The 14,972-nt window shown below is 55.1% G+C and overlaps 1 protein-coding gene across 6 annotated transcripts in view; it reads right to left on the minus strand.

The window, feature by feature from the left end:
* Positions 1-221: 221 nt before the first annotated feature.
* Positions 222-14,972, minus strand: part of ZFR (zinc finger RNA binding protein) — a 30,370-nt gene continuing 15,619 nt past the window's right edge. For 5 of the 6 annotated variants that reach the window (XM_061553325.1, XM_061553260.1, XM_061553186.1 and 2 more), the window contains 11 exons: positions 14,751-14,870; positions 13,621-13,766; positions 13,343-13,478; positions 12,801-13,003; positions 12,156-12,348; positions 11,534-11,687; positions 8,466-8,563; positions 6,272-6,367; positions 4,669-4,780; positions 4,452-4,549; positions 222-3,242 (listed from right to left, as the gene is read on the minus strand). In XM_061553325.1, coding sequence (XP_061409309.1) covers positions 3,084-3,242; positions 4,452-4,549; positions 4,669-4,780; positions 6,272-6,367; positions 8,466-8,563; positions 11,534-11,687; positions 12,156-12,348; positions 12,801-13,003; positions 13,343-13,478; positions 13,621-13,766; positions 14,751-14,870 — 1,515 coding nt within the window. In that variant the 3' untranslated portion in view covers positions 222-3,083. Of the gene's footprint in view, positions 3,243-4,451; positions 4,550-4,668; positions 4,781-6,271; positions 6,368-8,465; positions 8,564-11,533; positions 11,688-12,155; positions 12,349-12,800; positions 13,004-13,342; positions 13,479-13,620; positions 13,767-14,750; positions 14,871-14,972 lie in introns of those variants that run through there. The other variant, XR_009755279.1, reaches the window with a different exon arrangement.

Below are 14,972 nucleotides of genomic sequence, written 5' to 3' on the forward strand. Positions count from 1 at the left end.
AGACGACCAGTGACATAACTGGTGACATGACCAGTGACATGACCAGTGACATGACCAGTGAGACTGCGAGTGACATGACCAGTGACATGACCAGTGACACGACCAGTGAGACCGCGAGTGAAATGACCGGTGACATGACCGGTGGTGACATGACCGGTGACACCAATTTGACCTCGAGGAGTGTTTCTTCTCTTCCCCCCACAAACTCTGAAGGTGTCAGCACTTGTTGTTTTATTTCTCGAGGTTTTTAATTCTACATCGGGCGACACCGACATCCAAACACAACACTGCACTTGTACACGGAAGTCACGACGCAGCTTCCCCCCCCCCCGTGTCCTGTTTGTGTCACAAACTAAAAAGGTGTTGCCAATCGCGTTACCTTCAAGAACAAAGGGGGCGAGCTCTGGAACCAACAAGCATCGTCTGAATAATAATACTAAAAAAAATAAAAAACAACGGTAACTCTTACTACGCGGTGAGTTTTGAAAGCCTGAAAGCATGCAAGGTCAAGTCAGTAATTCAGCCACCGGCTGTCCACAAAAGCCACGTCCTGGGCATTTGCGACTCCATGCCACGTTTTTGCAATGCCCACGTGCTCGGCGGCACCGCCACACGTGGGCCGCCCCGGGCAAGGCCGAAAAACGTGGAGCAAGGAGAGTCGCGATAAAGCCCGGCAGTGGAGTTTAAGGGACACGCGGAACGCATGTGTGCGTCGCTCGCGACGACGTCAACAAACTGGACACAACTGGGCAAAAGTAAAAGCCGTCGCGCGCACAAATACGTGAAATAAATAAAAACAACAACAACGTTCTTAGAAAACAAAGCTCCTGGAGCGAGCGGGACACTGTCTGGGCCCCAACGAGCCGGTCGGTCTCCGCGCTCGTGCTTGGACGACTCTCTCCTCCTTCTCCTGGCGCGTCTTCGGGCTCCGTAACATCCTACACGTTTGCGCTCCCGGGGGTGGTGGGGTGAGGGTAAACGAATTCCGTTCCCAGAGCTGCCGACACGTGGAGAGAAAAACGTCGGACACCGAGGCGAACAACGCGCCAGTGGCAGCCCTGAAAGCACTTGGGGGGCTCAAGAAGGACCGAGACTGGGATTTTAGCTCGGGCTGCTACTCTGCATTGGCCCAGGTGTAGGTCGCATCAATCCAGCCCACGTTTTGCTGCCAGCCCTGGCAGTGTTTGGGTAGGCCCACTGGCCATCCACGCAGCAGCCGCAGCAGCTGCAGTAACAGCCGCAACCGCAGCTGCAGCAGCCACAGCATCAAAAACACAACCTGGACTGGATCAACAAGGCAGATTGAATTTAGGCAAAAGATTCGTGTTAGGTTTTAGGGGGGTTCTCTTCGTTAAAATTAACAAATAAATATTAACCAAATTCAGAACTTGTCGAATAAACACTCAACTGTCCGACGCTTGGAGTGCAACTGGCAGGGCCATATCGGCAAGCTCCCAACGTGAGATCCGACCCGCAACAAAAACGTTGGTAGAAGTGGGAGCGACGTGATGAGTTCACTGCGAAGGAAACCACGGGGCGGTGGGTTGGCGGGGGGCCTCTATGCGTCACGCTCTACACCCCCTAACGCACTGCTGGGGGTCTCCTCTACGGCGGCAGGAGCCACCCCCTCCTCCTCCCCCCTCCTCTACGCAGCAGCGCTGCCGAAGCAGCTAATCACCGGTTTCACGACGGGAAGCCACAAACTGAAATGAGAAACAAAATGTAACACAAATTCACTTGAGCCGAAACTCACCGTCCTACAGAATCTTCAGAACATCTAGACATCGAGGTTTTTTGCGTCCACTAACGTATGTGGTTATTCATTTATTATACATTAACATTCTTAGCGTGCGAGCGAGCGAGCGCGCGCGCGCGTGCGTGTGTGTACAGCTAGAATGAAAAGTCTAGCCGATATCCGAGTCTGGGATGCTGCCGAAGTCGGCGGGTGAACACCGGTTACGGTAGAACGGCAACCCGCGCCGCCACGGCGGACGGCGGTGGTGGTGGTGGTGGTGGGCGCACGGGAGGGTGAGGGGTGGGGGGGGCGTTCCGCACGATGACTGCACCCGCTCAGCACGAACACATCGTGGCAGAGCGACGCAGGGGAGCGCGACGCCGCCCCTACCGAGTCATCCGCTCAAACCTAACGGACTCGCTCCGGAGACGGAGGGCAATCCCCGCGATATTGCCGTTGGTGTATGGGGGGGGGAGGGGGGTGGTTGGGGTGGTGCAATCGAGGGGAGGGGGGGTGACACACGACCTCACGGTCAGCTCCCCCGATTGTGGCTAGTCACCAAGGCCCACGCCATTTATTTGTGATTTATGGTCGCCAAGAGCAGAAGCGCGCGGAGCTACGGACGGACGGCAAGGGCTGCTGCTGCTGCCCTCGTGCCGCTCGCTCTGCAACCGCGGCTGCATATGCGGACCGCAGGCTTAATTAACCGAGTAACTAATCCAGCGCAGCCACACGGGAAGTTCATTCCTCCGCAGCGTTTTTTTCCGTCGGCAACATCCGGCCTTCCGGAACCGATGCTTTCCAGGGGCATTTTTTTAAGCAGGCAAGTCATGGACCGGTTTTGAACTTCTGGGTCTCATCGGCAGATGCCAAGGCCCGTGAAGACACGGCGCGCCGCTGCCTGAAACGAGACTTCCCAAACCAATTTTAAAACTCTGTAAATGATGAGCGACTCGCCGGCATAGCAGCCAGAGGAATGTGACAAACCGTAAGCCGACAATAATAAAACCTTCGTATGATCGTCATCCTTCTGCTGCCGCTGCGGCCTTAAATAAAAATATCATCACTCTTAACGGACTTCCTTCCGTTCACTCCTCCTCTTCACCCCGCGGTCGTCCACCCCGGCGCACAGTGAGCGAGCCGAGCAAGCTGCGCGAGCGACATTTGCCGACGCCTTTAACGGCAGCCGGGAAGGACGGGGGTCGAACCGAGCGAGAGACGCGAGGAGCGAGAGGACGAGGGCAGGGACCGGGTGGTGCGGGCAGGGCGGTGTGGGCGGGCAGCGTGTTGCCGGGTGTGCCGGGTGGGCAGCAGGGTGACCACCGCCCCCCCCCCCGCCACCCTTGGCCTAGGCCTCCTTCTTGTCCTTCTTGCCGTCGCCGTCACCCTCCTCTCCTCCGTCGCAGCGCCGCTTGCGGTTGTGGCTCCGCGCCTGCGTCCTGAGCGGCGGCGTGTCCATGCCCAGCAGCTTGTACACCTGGCGGAACGTCATGAGGCGCAGGGCGTGCTGCGGGGGGGAGACACGGGGGCGGCAGGCGGCGCGTGGGGTTAGAACGAACGCAGCGCCAACTCCGCCGACGCCACGAACGGCTCACGCCATCGCCGCTACCGACACCGCGAACGACACCACCGTCAAACACCGCCGCCAACAAAACCACGACCGCCAAACTCCAACAGCAACAGCGCCACCGCCACAACCATCAAAACCACCAACTCCATCGTTGCCAAACACCACTAACAATGACCACCCAAAGCATCAACGCCAGTGACCATCACGGTTCACTTTTAAGACGGTCACGGCATCGCGCGGCGCTTTTAGATGCGCTTCTCCATTCCTGCGGAGCACGAGGTATATACTACACAGGGTGCTTCAAAACAATGTTAACAACACCACGAGAAATGTGCCTCCGAGCTCTGGAGACCACTTGGAGAAGATTCCAGGCACGCGTTGGCAACGATAGCGAACAAGTGGAGAAAGACTGACTTTTTGAAGCGATTAACACACATTTGTTATCATGTTACAGTGTATTTATTATCCGTTCTTTTTCCGTTAAAAACGATAGTCCCATATGAGTGTTAACATTTTTTTGAAGCACGCTGTACTACCAGACGTCTGGGGGGCCAGACGGGACTGCAGCTGCTGAGGACCAAGCAGAGGTCGCAACCGGGTACCCGATACCCGTACCCTACCCGATACCCGGCTACCCGTACCCGGCTGGGTATGGGTACAGGTACCCATTTGCGATCCTGTTGCGGCCGGGTACGGGTAGGCCGTGAGTCACTGGTGAGTAACCGTTTGTCACTCATTTCGGGTAGGGTACGGGTAGGGAACGGGTACGGGTAAGGAATCAAAACCCGTTTGCGACCTCTGGGACCAAGGTCGTTTTGAGCTGGAACCCTCTTTCCTGCCAACATTACTAAGCCACTGGGAGCTATGCACTCTCAAATCATCATCATCGAGGTTGTAAACTCACTTCTTAAGAACTGCTTTTGTTTTCCGTTTGTTGTCCTCCCCCTCCCCCCCCCCCCCATTAGCAGTTGGCTACGTACGGTGGTGCGACAGAAGTTCAACTTACAGTACATCCGCCGTTACCACCTCCGTCGTTACCACCTCCGCCGTTACCACCTCCGCCGTTAGCACCTCCCCCATTCCGCTGTCCACCCCCCCCCCGCCTCTCCCCCCCCCCCCCCCCCCGCGTCGCCGTGCGATCGGTACCTGAGCGCTGGCGGTAACATCCTCCCTCTGCTGCATGCTCATGGATGCCAGCGCGTCCGTGGGGGCCTTCTCACACGGGTCGTACAGGCCCGGGCCGTCTGCGCGCAAAAGAACCACAATGAAGCCGCCGGCGGCGTCACGGCCGGTCAACATCGCGTGGGGGTGTGGGGGGGTGGGGGGGTGGGGAGTGGGCGCTGACACGAGCGGAATCACTCACTGGGGAACAGAATCCCAGAGGCGAGACACTCCAGGACCCTGCGCAGGGCCTCTCCGGGGCTCAGCGGCCCCGCACTGCTGCTGATGGCCTTCTCAATCAGAAGCTCCATGGCCTGGGGAGACAACACGAAGACACAGGAGACACTGACAAAGATCCCCCCTCCCCCCCCCGTGTAGCTTTAACAGACTGTTGCGGCAAGTGCTGTTTGCACACCGCACCGGGTACTCAATTGAGGCCGAGTCGACCTAGGGGAATCGTCACTGGTGTTGGCCACAGCGTACCGAGCTACACAGCTCTTTTTCAGAAGCGACCTGGCCACAAATGAGAACTCAACGAAGTGGCTTATCACGTGCAAATGTATAGCAGCCAAATACTCTCCAATGCGTAATGCTGATTCTAAATGTGGCGGGGAAAACCGGAGGAAAAATCCACGCAAACTCCAAATATACAACAGGCGTCAGGGTCGGCATCGAACCCACAAACTTCTGCATACCAAGCGAGGAAATTAACATCATTATAAATGGGTTCACCACGGTTAACCAAACTGGTATGTCACGTCTTTTAAGACATCTGGGCCAGTGTGGCAAAGCCCCCCAAACACCCCTCTCCACAGCTCCCTCAAGGTCCTTGTACCAGCAGTGGTGGCAGCCGGCAACTGCAGGGCTACGCCTTTAACACATTATCCCAGTAGAGGCAGTAAGCTTACAGAGCTCAAACGGAAATGATAATTTCAAAGAGTAAGCATGTTTATTTATTTTCCCTTCCCGCCCCCCACCCCTCCTACACCCCCCCCCCCCCCCCACTCTGCGGAGTTGTGAGCTCTGGACGAAGTCAGGGTTTAATGAAAAAATAAGAAGAGGCTTTGCCTTTTCTGGCAATAAAACAGGTGTTGAGATGTACAAACAATCCAAATATCTACCGATTGCAAGGAATCAGGTCTGCATCAACCACAGTACTTGTGGAAAAACATGCAAACAAACACGCTCTGATAAAATATGCGTTGTCTTTGAAACCAATTGGCCGACACCAGAGGACAGCCTTCTGTATGGCCTTGTGTCTCACCAGTGTTAGAACAGAGAACAACGCCAAAAGGCGAACACTGGTGAGGCAAGGCCGTAAAGTCGAACACTGTTTAAACATCCAAAAACACCCTGTTTTATTGTCAGAAAGAGTAAAACCTATTCTTATTTTTTCATTATTTTAATACTGGCAAGAGGTGCCAGAGATCCAGGTTTAACCCCCCGCCTCTCCTCCTGGCTTGTGTCAAGCGCGGTCGTCATCATCGTCGTCGTCATCATCGTCGTCGTCGTCATCATCGTCGTCGTCATCGTCGTCGTCACCGTCGTCGTCACCGTCGTCGTCATCATCATCGTCGTCACCATCGTCGTCATCATCGTCGTCGTCGTCATCGTCGTCGTCATCGTCGTCGTCATCGTCGTCGTCACCGTCGTCGTCACCGTCGTCGTCACCGTCGTCGTCACCATCATCGTCGTCGTCGTCACCATCATCGTCGTCGTCACCATCATCATCGTCGTCGTCACCATCGTCGTTACCGTCATCGTCATCATCATCATTATCGTCATCATCGTCGTCGAGATCTCACCCAGCTGGGCAGGCTCCCCCACGTGGGCACGCGGCGGCAGAGGTCGCGCAGGACGCGCATGACGACGACGCACGACTGCAGGCCCGTGGCCCTAGCCTGTCGCCATCGTTAGAACAGCGGGGGGGGGGGGCGCCACCCAACGCAAAGAAGCGCGCACACGAGAAAACAAAACAACACAAATCCATCGTCGCTAACGGCGCCGTGGCGGGCGTGCACCCCGCGGCTCCGCGCCGGCCGTGTTACCGCGGCGTCGCCACCGCGGCGGTCTCGTGCCGACGTTCTCGCCGCTGGTGTTCGTGACGGTGGCGGTGGCGGCAGCAGCCGGCGGAGCCTCTTAGACGAGAGCTCGTTTGCTCGCCTGCCTGTGCGGCTATCCGGCCGTGTGGCCGTCCTTCCGGAATAAACACCAGAACGCGCTTCGGCAGATTTAGCAAAGCACACCAGACAATCCGGCGGAAGCATCGACGGCTCCTTTAACACGGCCAAGCGAAACCGATGATCCGCCGATCCCAGTTGTGCGGAAACCGGAGGGGAGGGGGGGAACGTTTGAATGGCCGAGTGCGATGCCGATCGCCCGTGCCGTCACCGGATTGATCCGGGGCTGTTGCCGACTGGGGGTTTAGTTTGGCGGGATTAAGAAATCGGTCTATTCTTTTTATTTTTTTATTTTATGTAGCTGGCCGTGGTATTGCAAATTAAACTTTTGTAAAAGCGGCCGGTTTAACGAACATAAAAACGCGTGCTTCCGTTTCTGGTCCGCCGTTCCTCGTCTCCATGCCGGCTGCTGCCGATCGCCAACACCACGAAAAAAAACTGCGCGCCATCACGTTGAGATTTAAGTATCGCAATACGGATAAAGAAACTGAAGGTCAAAGGAAAGAAAGCAAATATTTATATTCACGTAGAGAAGCAGCACGCGCTTTTAATCACTGGGCTACTTGCTTGCAGCCTTATGAAAAATTGCCATGGGGGGAAAAAACGACTACATAGCTAAAGGATTTGGCACATACAATGACCAGAAATTAGCAAAATAAAACGAAATTAAATAAAACATCTCACTCGATAAGGAACAAAAACAGATTTTTTTTTTCTCTCGTCGTTATCTGCTGCACGGCGGAGCGCCGCCGTGTCACTGGTTGGGACAGCCGGCTCCGGTTACTCGTTACAAGGGTTAACATCAACTCACTGTTTTATCATTAGCATGGTTAACATCAACGATTAGTCAAAGTTTCTACGGACTGGATTTACTTTCTGGTCATTTTTTAATGACATTAACGGGTTCAAAACAGCTTGCTTTTAATACAACAATTAACGCGCATCCAATTTTTGGGTTTTTATGTTTTTTTTGTTTCAATCAATTCGGCTTCAAATGTTCACATCTAAAGCTTTGCACGACTATAGTGTTACTTTACTTCAAACTCCGTGAGCCAAAGGGACTTCGCGACTGGGCTGAAAATAATGCCTAGTCGACCGAACGTCCTTTCGTGAGCTTCGCCTTTCCCGGGCGAGGCCTCGGTTCAGAATCTCCCCCCAAGCACGACCGCGAGCGTCTTCGCCCGCCGAAGATGCCCGCAGTCGCGCCCGGGCAGAAGCGGAACGCTCAGCCTAACCCGGAAGGGACCGCACAACTGAATTGACGGAGTTTCTGCAACAAATAAAACCTTCGCGCCGAATGAAACAGTCCTTGAGTGAGCCAGGGTGGGTGCCAAACTCGAGCGTCGCGTCACTCTGCATACCTGTCAACCCATACGGTTCGACCCGAATTCTTGCACAGGGAAATTGAGTTGAGGTCCATACGGCTTACAGCCATTTCAATACAAGCAAGAACATGTTTTTGTCTATTTGTTTGTGTTTCTCCCTTGTGGTAGGATTTGTAGGAAGAACATTGATATTTATAAGGGGCACTGGGTGACCAATAAGGTCTGAATTGGTCTGTAATAAAAGAGGGCACTGATAAGGGGTTGACAGATATGACTGCGACGGGAAACTAAACCCGTTTTTAACGGCAAGGACACTTTCAACTGTTTCCATTCGAATGAGCGAAGAGGATGGCACCAACGCGGGTGGTGGGGAAAAACCCAAAAATCGGAGTGCGCGGGTATCTGGTTTTTAAACGCTTATTTTCTTTGTTACTTTACTCTCTTAGCGATAGAATGCGCTCATAAGGCCACAGGAGTAGAAACGGAATTCGAACCTGGAACCACTTAGCGTGGCGAAGGGCTGCCAGAGCGTCAAGGCACTTTTGCCTGTCCAAGACGTCCGGGGGGTCTTTCGCCGTACCGGTGGTTACATCTAAAACGGATTGTGCACAGCCTTGGTGAGGGACGGGTGTTTGACCAGTTGGGTATAATGGTGACTTTAAAACTTTCGTGACTGCAGCAATTCATATTCTTGGTTCTTTCGGTAAAGCCACGCTGATAGAAAATGAAATAAAAATAGAAGATAAGAAGACCGCTTTGTGTTGCAATGGAAACGTCGTGGGTTTTTTGATTTTATTATTTTCAATTTATTACTTTTATTTTACATTTTATTTTATTAAATTTTATTAGCTTTTATTTTTATTTTCTATCTACGTGACTTTACCGAAAGAACCAAGAATATGGTATAATGGTGTTTTGTTTTTCATTTTGGTTTAGCGTCGAGACAAAAAATAAAGCAAACGCTACTGCCGCAGATTCAACTGCCATCAGAATACAGCTCTGACTTTTGAGGCATCGTCTACGGCAACATTCCGTCGTGAGGGGGGTTTGTTTTTCTCTGCAAACGGGAACTGTCGGGCGGGCGTACGTAATTACGGGCGCGACGCGCGGACCCCCGGAGCTTACGCTGTTGTTTTGGGTCGAATTTTGAAGATTTTTTTTTGGGTTTTAGCGCAAAAAAAGTCAGCCATTTGCGGACACGTGATGGGGAGGGGGGGGGCGGTGGGAGGTAAAAGGATGCCGGCGTTTCGACCAAATGGCCTTCTGCTGAAGGACGATATCGGCCCTGAAGAAGGCTGGCGGTGATGAAACACCGACATCCTTCATGGCCCCCCGCCACCACCCTTCTGTTCACCATCGTCACCGATCATTCATAAATTGGACGGCAAAGTTGGTGCCACTCCCCGCACGGTGCCCCGTGATTCCGGACGGCTCGGGACACCGCGGGGAAGGGACGTACCCCCCCGTACGCGGATAGCCAGCCAGCGCATCTCGGACACGGGCTCAAGCGCCACCAACCGCCAGGCCACGGACGAGAGGGCCCCTCCGCCCCCCCCCCACCCTCCCATTGGCCAAAACGGCACACCGGCTGGGTTTTGAAAAAAGCTATTTTTTTTGTTATCGTCGTCGCGTCTCTTCGCTCTTAGCCGCGTCGGCAGTTCCCTCCGGTGTGTTTTACGGGGCCGTCGTGATCTCGGCAGTCGGGAATCGCTGAATGTTAGCGACTGCGAAATGTGGCTCCCAAGTGGAGCTTCTGCCCCGACCGCCCCCCCCCCCCTTCGGACGCAGCTCGTCGGTCTAGAAAGCGGCCAGGAGCGACGCGCCTGACCAATGGGAAAGTTTCCGTAGGCAAAGGCGATGTGTTGTGTGTGTGTCAAACGTGGACATTCGATGACGGCATTAAAATTAGCGTGCCGGTCTATCATTGTCGGAAGACTACAAAGACGGCGCCGTCAGTCAGTCTAGAGTTCAGTGTCGATGACTCAATGCTAAAATGATTTTCACGGATCGCCCATGCAACAATGAGATATTTTCCCCAAATTAAAACTACCCTAAGAGTGCCATAAAGTGTTCATGGGAAAGCTGTACAAATTATGAACAAAAGACCTCAGCAAATCCATCAATAATGCTACACATCACCAAATAATTGGAATAAAAGCTAATAAACTTGCATCCTCTTCAGTCAACTAAATCAGCTGCGTAATGGGTAGCAAAATACGTAACATTTTGTGAAAGAGATCGGAGCATCTCTGCAACCGTTCTGTTGACCACTTCCCACGGCCTTGTGGGGCGGGGGGAGGAGAGGAGTGGGGGGCCCACCCGGGGGGCCCACGAGTTGAGAAGCGCTGCTCTAGAGAGGCCGTCAGAGGCGGGTGCGTCAGTCTGGGTCTATGGTTCATGGTGGAGTCGGTCCGTCACTGTCACTGTCCAGAGGCCCAAGGAAACCATCCCACGGCACAGACTCGCCCTCCCTGGCACGGGGGCTCAATAGTGGCAGTAACGCCTTGTGGAAACTCGTGATTGATTGGTCAAAAATCCTCCACAGTGCAGCAGCAGCGGCGGCCAATCGGAGCGGTCTGCAGCAAGGAGCCTCCTGATTGGTCACCTGCAAGCTGAACACAGATTCATCAAAGTGGATCGACCAGATGGATGGGGAAGGGGGGGGGGTTGTTGTGTGAAGGGGAGGGGGGGTGATGGGAAGGGAGGAGGTGGGGGGAGATTTCGGAGAAAACAAACCCTCCCGCTAGAACGAACGTGTGCGGAGAAGCGGGCCGCCATGTACCATTCACAGCCACGGCGGCCCACTCCTACGCAGGCAAGTAACGTCACACCCGGACCTTCCGCACGTACACACACACAGGCGCGGACATGCACACACACACACGCACAGAGACGCATAGATAACCCGTAAAGCCTACGCAGGTCGTTGGGGCAAGTGTTCTTAGAGAGCACCTATGAAGGCCGGCACGGCGCACGACAATGGGTGCTTTTAAGCCAGCACCGCGGGCCCGGCCGCCTTTGTCTTCCCAGTGGCGATATTTAAACAGCGCACCGGGTACTCATTCAAGGCTGTGTCAACTTAGGCGAAAGGCCCAGGACAGGTTCCAAAAATGACCACCGATGTTAGCCATGACCGGCAATTGTCGCACAGTGGCGCGAACCACACGCGATCACACACACACACGCGCACGCACACTCGGAGCCAGGGCTGTCACGGAATTGCCTGTGTGGCAGTTGGCGAGATTACATGGCAACACGCCTGCATTCAACATCCAGGCGTTTTCACTTTGTCAGTTAGGGTCCCTGCTGCCTTGGAATGTTTGGCCAATTGCAGTAATGAGCGTTTGGCTTTGTGCAAAAAACCCACGCCGCTAATGAGGATGATTCGATAATTATCGATAACTGCGCTCCCATCTCTTGGCCGCCTCACACATCCCACGGCCTACAGCATCGGGGGCTATTCCCAGACAGTCTTTTCGAGCGAGCGAGCGAGGACCAGGATCAACTCTGCTCGGATTGCGAGACCGCAGACGACGGACGGGACGCCGACGGGGGCACCGACCTGCGTCCTTGTCCCGCGTGTCCGAGAGCAGCTCCCGCATGTCCGGGGACGTTAGGTGGACGATCACCTCGGTCTTGGGCTCGCCCACCGCCCTGATCAACACCGCCGCCTCGTCCACCTTCTTTGTCACCTCATATTTCTTATCCGTCACCAACTGGCGGCGTCGTGCGGGGAACGGTGGGTGGGGGCGGAGGGCGGCCGGGGTCAGAGGTCGAGAGCGCGACATCAAAGAGAGATGCGTAACAACGCGGCAAACATCGCGCGCCACTCGCATCTGGAATCGACTCTCGCTCGACTCCTCCGACCAAAGAGTCGACGTGAATTCCACACGGTGAGGTGTGGATGTTGTTCACCACACCTGCGGTTCCCGATCGCTCTAGACCCGGCGCGCGCCACTGTCAACCCTCAAATACAATTTACGGACCACCGTGTTCACACGCTTAGGAACCGCTGCTCTAGACTTTGAGTCTTAGTCTAGAACGGTCACTGTTCGTGTCTCCTCTCGCCGTCGTCTCACAACCCCACAAATCGACGGCGGTCGTGCGTGGGTGCTTGCATGCGTCGCTGCGTGCGTGTGCAGAGAGAGAGGGAGGGAGGGGGGTTGGGGCGATGGGGTACGCACGGCGAGCTGCGCAGGCAGCGCGTCGGCGACGCGCAGCAGCAGCGACTTGGTCGGCTTCTGCACGGACAGCAGCACCAGCTCCACGCTGAGGTCTCCGCGCAGGAGCAGCCCCTTGGCCAGCAGCCCGACGCGCATCACCCCCTTCAGCAGCCGCTGCGGCGGAGGGTCCGACTTGTCGGCCGGCGGCGGCGCGCTGCAAGCGCCGGGGGGGAGAGGGAGCCGGCAACGGCGTGGGAGCAGCGTGCGCACGGATTAGGCGGCGACGGGTTCCAACGTGCGTTTCACAAGCGACAAGACGGTAGCGCTGACCGACCGCGATCGAATGCAACGCGCCGTTACGGACTGTCGCTCGTGCCCAATTGGTTCGACCGCGACTAAAACAGAACTTTTGTTCGATCGTCAATTCTACGACTTTCACCGATCACAAAAACGACAACCAAGCCACCCCCAGTTGGGAATAACGCAGAGGGGAAGAAGTTGTTATCGCGACTGCCTGACGCACCGCGCAGTGCTGCACTCGCGCGTCATCTTGCGCGGCGGCGGCCAACACGTCAGGTGGCGCTTGGCTCCCCCCCTTGGCGTCGATTCCCACTCGCGACTCTGCCGCCAAGGTGCTCACACGCGGTGTACACGCTCGTAACTCACGCGCCCTCCTGCGCGGTGGAAGCGGCCGTGGCGGTGGCGGCGGTGGCGGCCGGGAGGCTGTAGAGGACGGAGACGAGCTTGAGGGCGCGCTCCACGTGGGAGACGATGTTCTGCACGGCGGACAGTTCGGCCTCCGTCGGGTAGATGAGCGTGTGCTTCCCCATCACCTGCCGGTCCTCCAGCGAGTCCGGGCGGCGCATCGCCTGCGGCGCGGCACAACGGCAGCGCATCATGATTTGCTCTCAATTGTTTTTATTCCTCTTATCTGTTACAGTGTCTTATTGATTTATTTGACTGTGACTTGCTGCGTTTGTCGAAGCGGTGGTGTTGTTTTTGTTGATGGAAGTCGATTTAAGAGCTTCTCGGCTCGTAGGGCACTTCAAAATAAACTGCACCGAACCGTCTCACGGATTGCCGCGAGAACTCGCGAGACCGGGGACGACCCTCGCTTTACTGGACATCCGTGAAAAAGGGCTTCGTAGCCCATCGAATTCTTAGAGTCTAAATCAAGATTTCCCCCGATACAATTCGCAAGCACCCACCATGGGAGCCGGGGGGGCCATGGGGGGACCCGGGCGGTGCATGGGTCCTGGCGGGAAGCCGTCAAAACGCCAGCGCTCCTCCCAGTACGGTCCCTCCTCCTCCACGCGGCGCCAGTACAACTCCTCCTCGTAGCGCCTGCGAGAGATGGCGCCGCACGGCCTGAGTGAACGAGCGGGCAGGTGAGCGAACGGGCAGGTGAGCGGGCAGGGCTGTGCGCGGGCTAAGATGGGGGAAACTGAAATGTGACCGTGAGTCAGTCGCCGCTGTCGCCGCTCACCTCATCTCCTGGCGCCAGCGTTCGTCCTCCTCGCGCCGCCGCCAGTACTCCTCCTTCTGCATGGAGAGGCGCACGCGCTCCTCCTGGAACTTGCGGGCGCGGATACTCGGCTTCACCTCCACCTGCAGCTCCGGGTTCACTTTTTTCTGCGCGCGGGGCGGGCGAGGGAGGGAGGGCCGGCGGAGGAGGAAAGCCGGGAAGAGAGGAAGAGAGATAACGATGATGATGATACAATGCAGCAGTCGTAGCAGTAGCAGGCTTGCATCGATTCATCACACCATGTGCGCCTCCCAGAGATAAGATTAACACGACGGACTGGGGGAGTACGTTTCACAATTGGTTTCTTTTGGGTTAGGTCGCGTAGAAATTCGCACCTCCGATTAGCGAGGTTGGCTACGTACGGTGTGGAACAAGTTCAACATATGTACATGCAACATCCAGAAATGTGTGTCGCTAACCCTCCTCCACCCAACACAGCCAATCAATAAAAGTGTCACGCAGTCGATCATCGATTATCCGGCGGATTCGTGGGGGTGCCAGATTTTCAAAAATGCCGGATAATCGCTACATCATCATTATTAAAAATAGATTATTTTTGCACATTCTTGTATGCCATTATGTTTTTCGGCGTTGTTAAGTGTTTTTTGTGTTTTAAATTTGTTAACTAAATGAAATTGGCGTAGACATACAAATAGTTACCGTATTTACTGTACCGTATTTACCACTCCAATCCAAGACTCTGCATCACGGGATGATGTGTATATACGTTCAGTATTTTAATTGTATAAGTTGTTGTATTGGTGTACAATGCACTGTATATATTTTACACTGAAATCAAGCACAGCTACTTTTTTGTCACGCACATTGTACTGATCACCAGACTGGTGTACAGCCTTTGGAGCGGTGTTGCAGATTCCGCCGGATCGACCGACGGATAACGCTGGAAGCCAGATAATCGCGTGCCGGATAATAGATGATCAACTGTATTAAAACACTTTGGGCTTTCGTCTTTTTTTGACGTAAAAACACACGGGAGAAAAGCCACGGGGAGCGGCCCTGGGCCGTGCCCCCAGCGTACCCAGCACCCCAGCGTACCCAGCGCCCCCAGCGTACCCAGCACCCCAGCGTACCTTGTACTGCAGGCGGTGGCGGCGCCCCTTGAGGTGCATCTCCTTGGCGTTGGGGTCATTGAAGCTGCACTCGCACAGCTTGCAGTAGAATCGGATTACTCGCCCGTCGTCGTTGCAGACCTGTGTAGGGCGACCATTGGCGTTTCCAGTTATCTTTGGTTACGTTTGTTGTTTTTTTGTGTGAACGTTTTGATTTCCCCCCCCCCCAACCCCTCCTGGGCC

Source organism: Lethenteron reissneri, chromosome 1 (assembly GCF_015708825.2).
Source record: "Lethenteron reissneri isolate LAM-NWPU_2019-01 chromosome 1, ASM1570882v1, whole genome shotgun sequence".
Taxonomy (NCBI): domain Eukaryota; kingdom Metazoa; phylum Chordata; class Hyperoartia; order Petromyzontiformes; family Petromyzontidae; genus Lethenteron; species Lethenteron reissneri.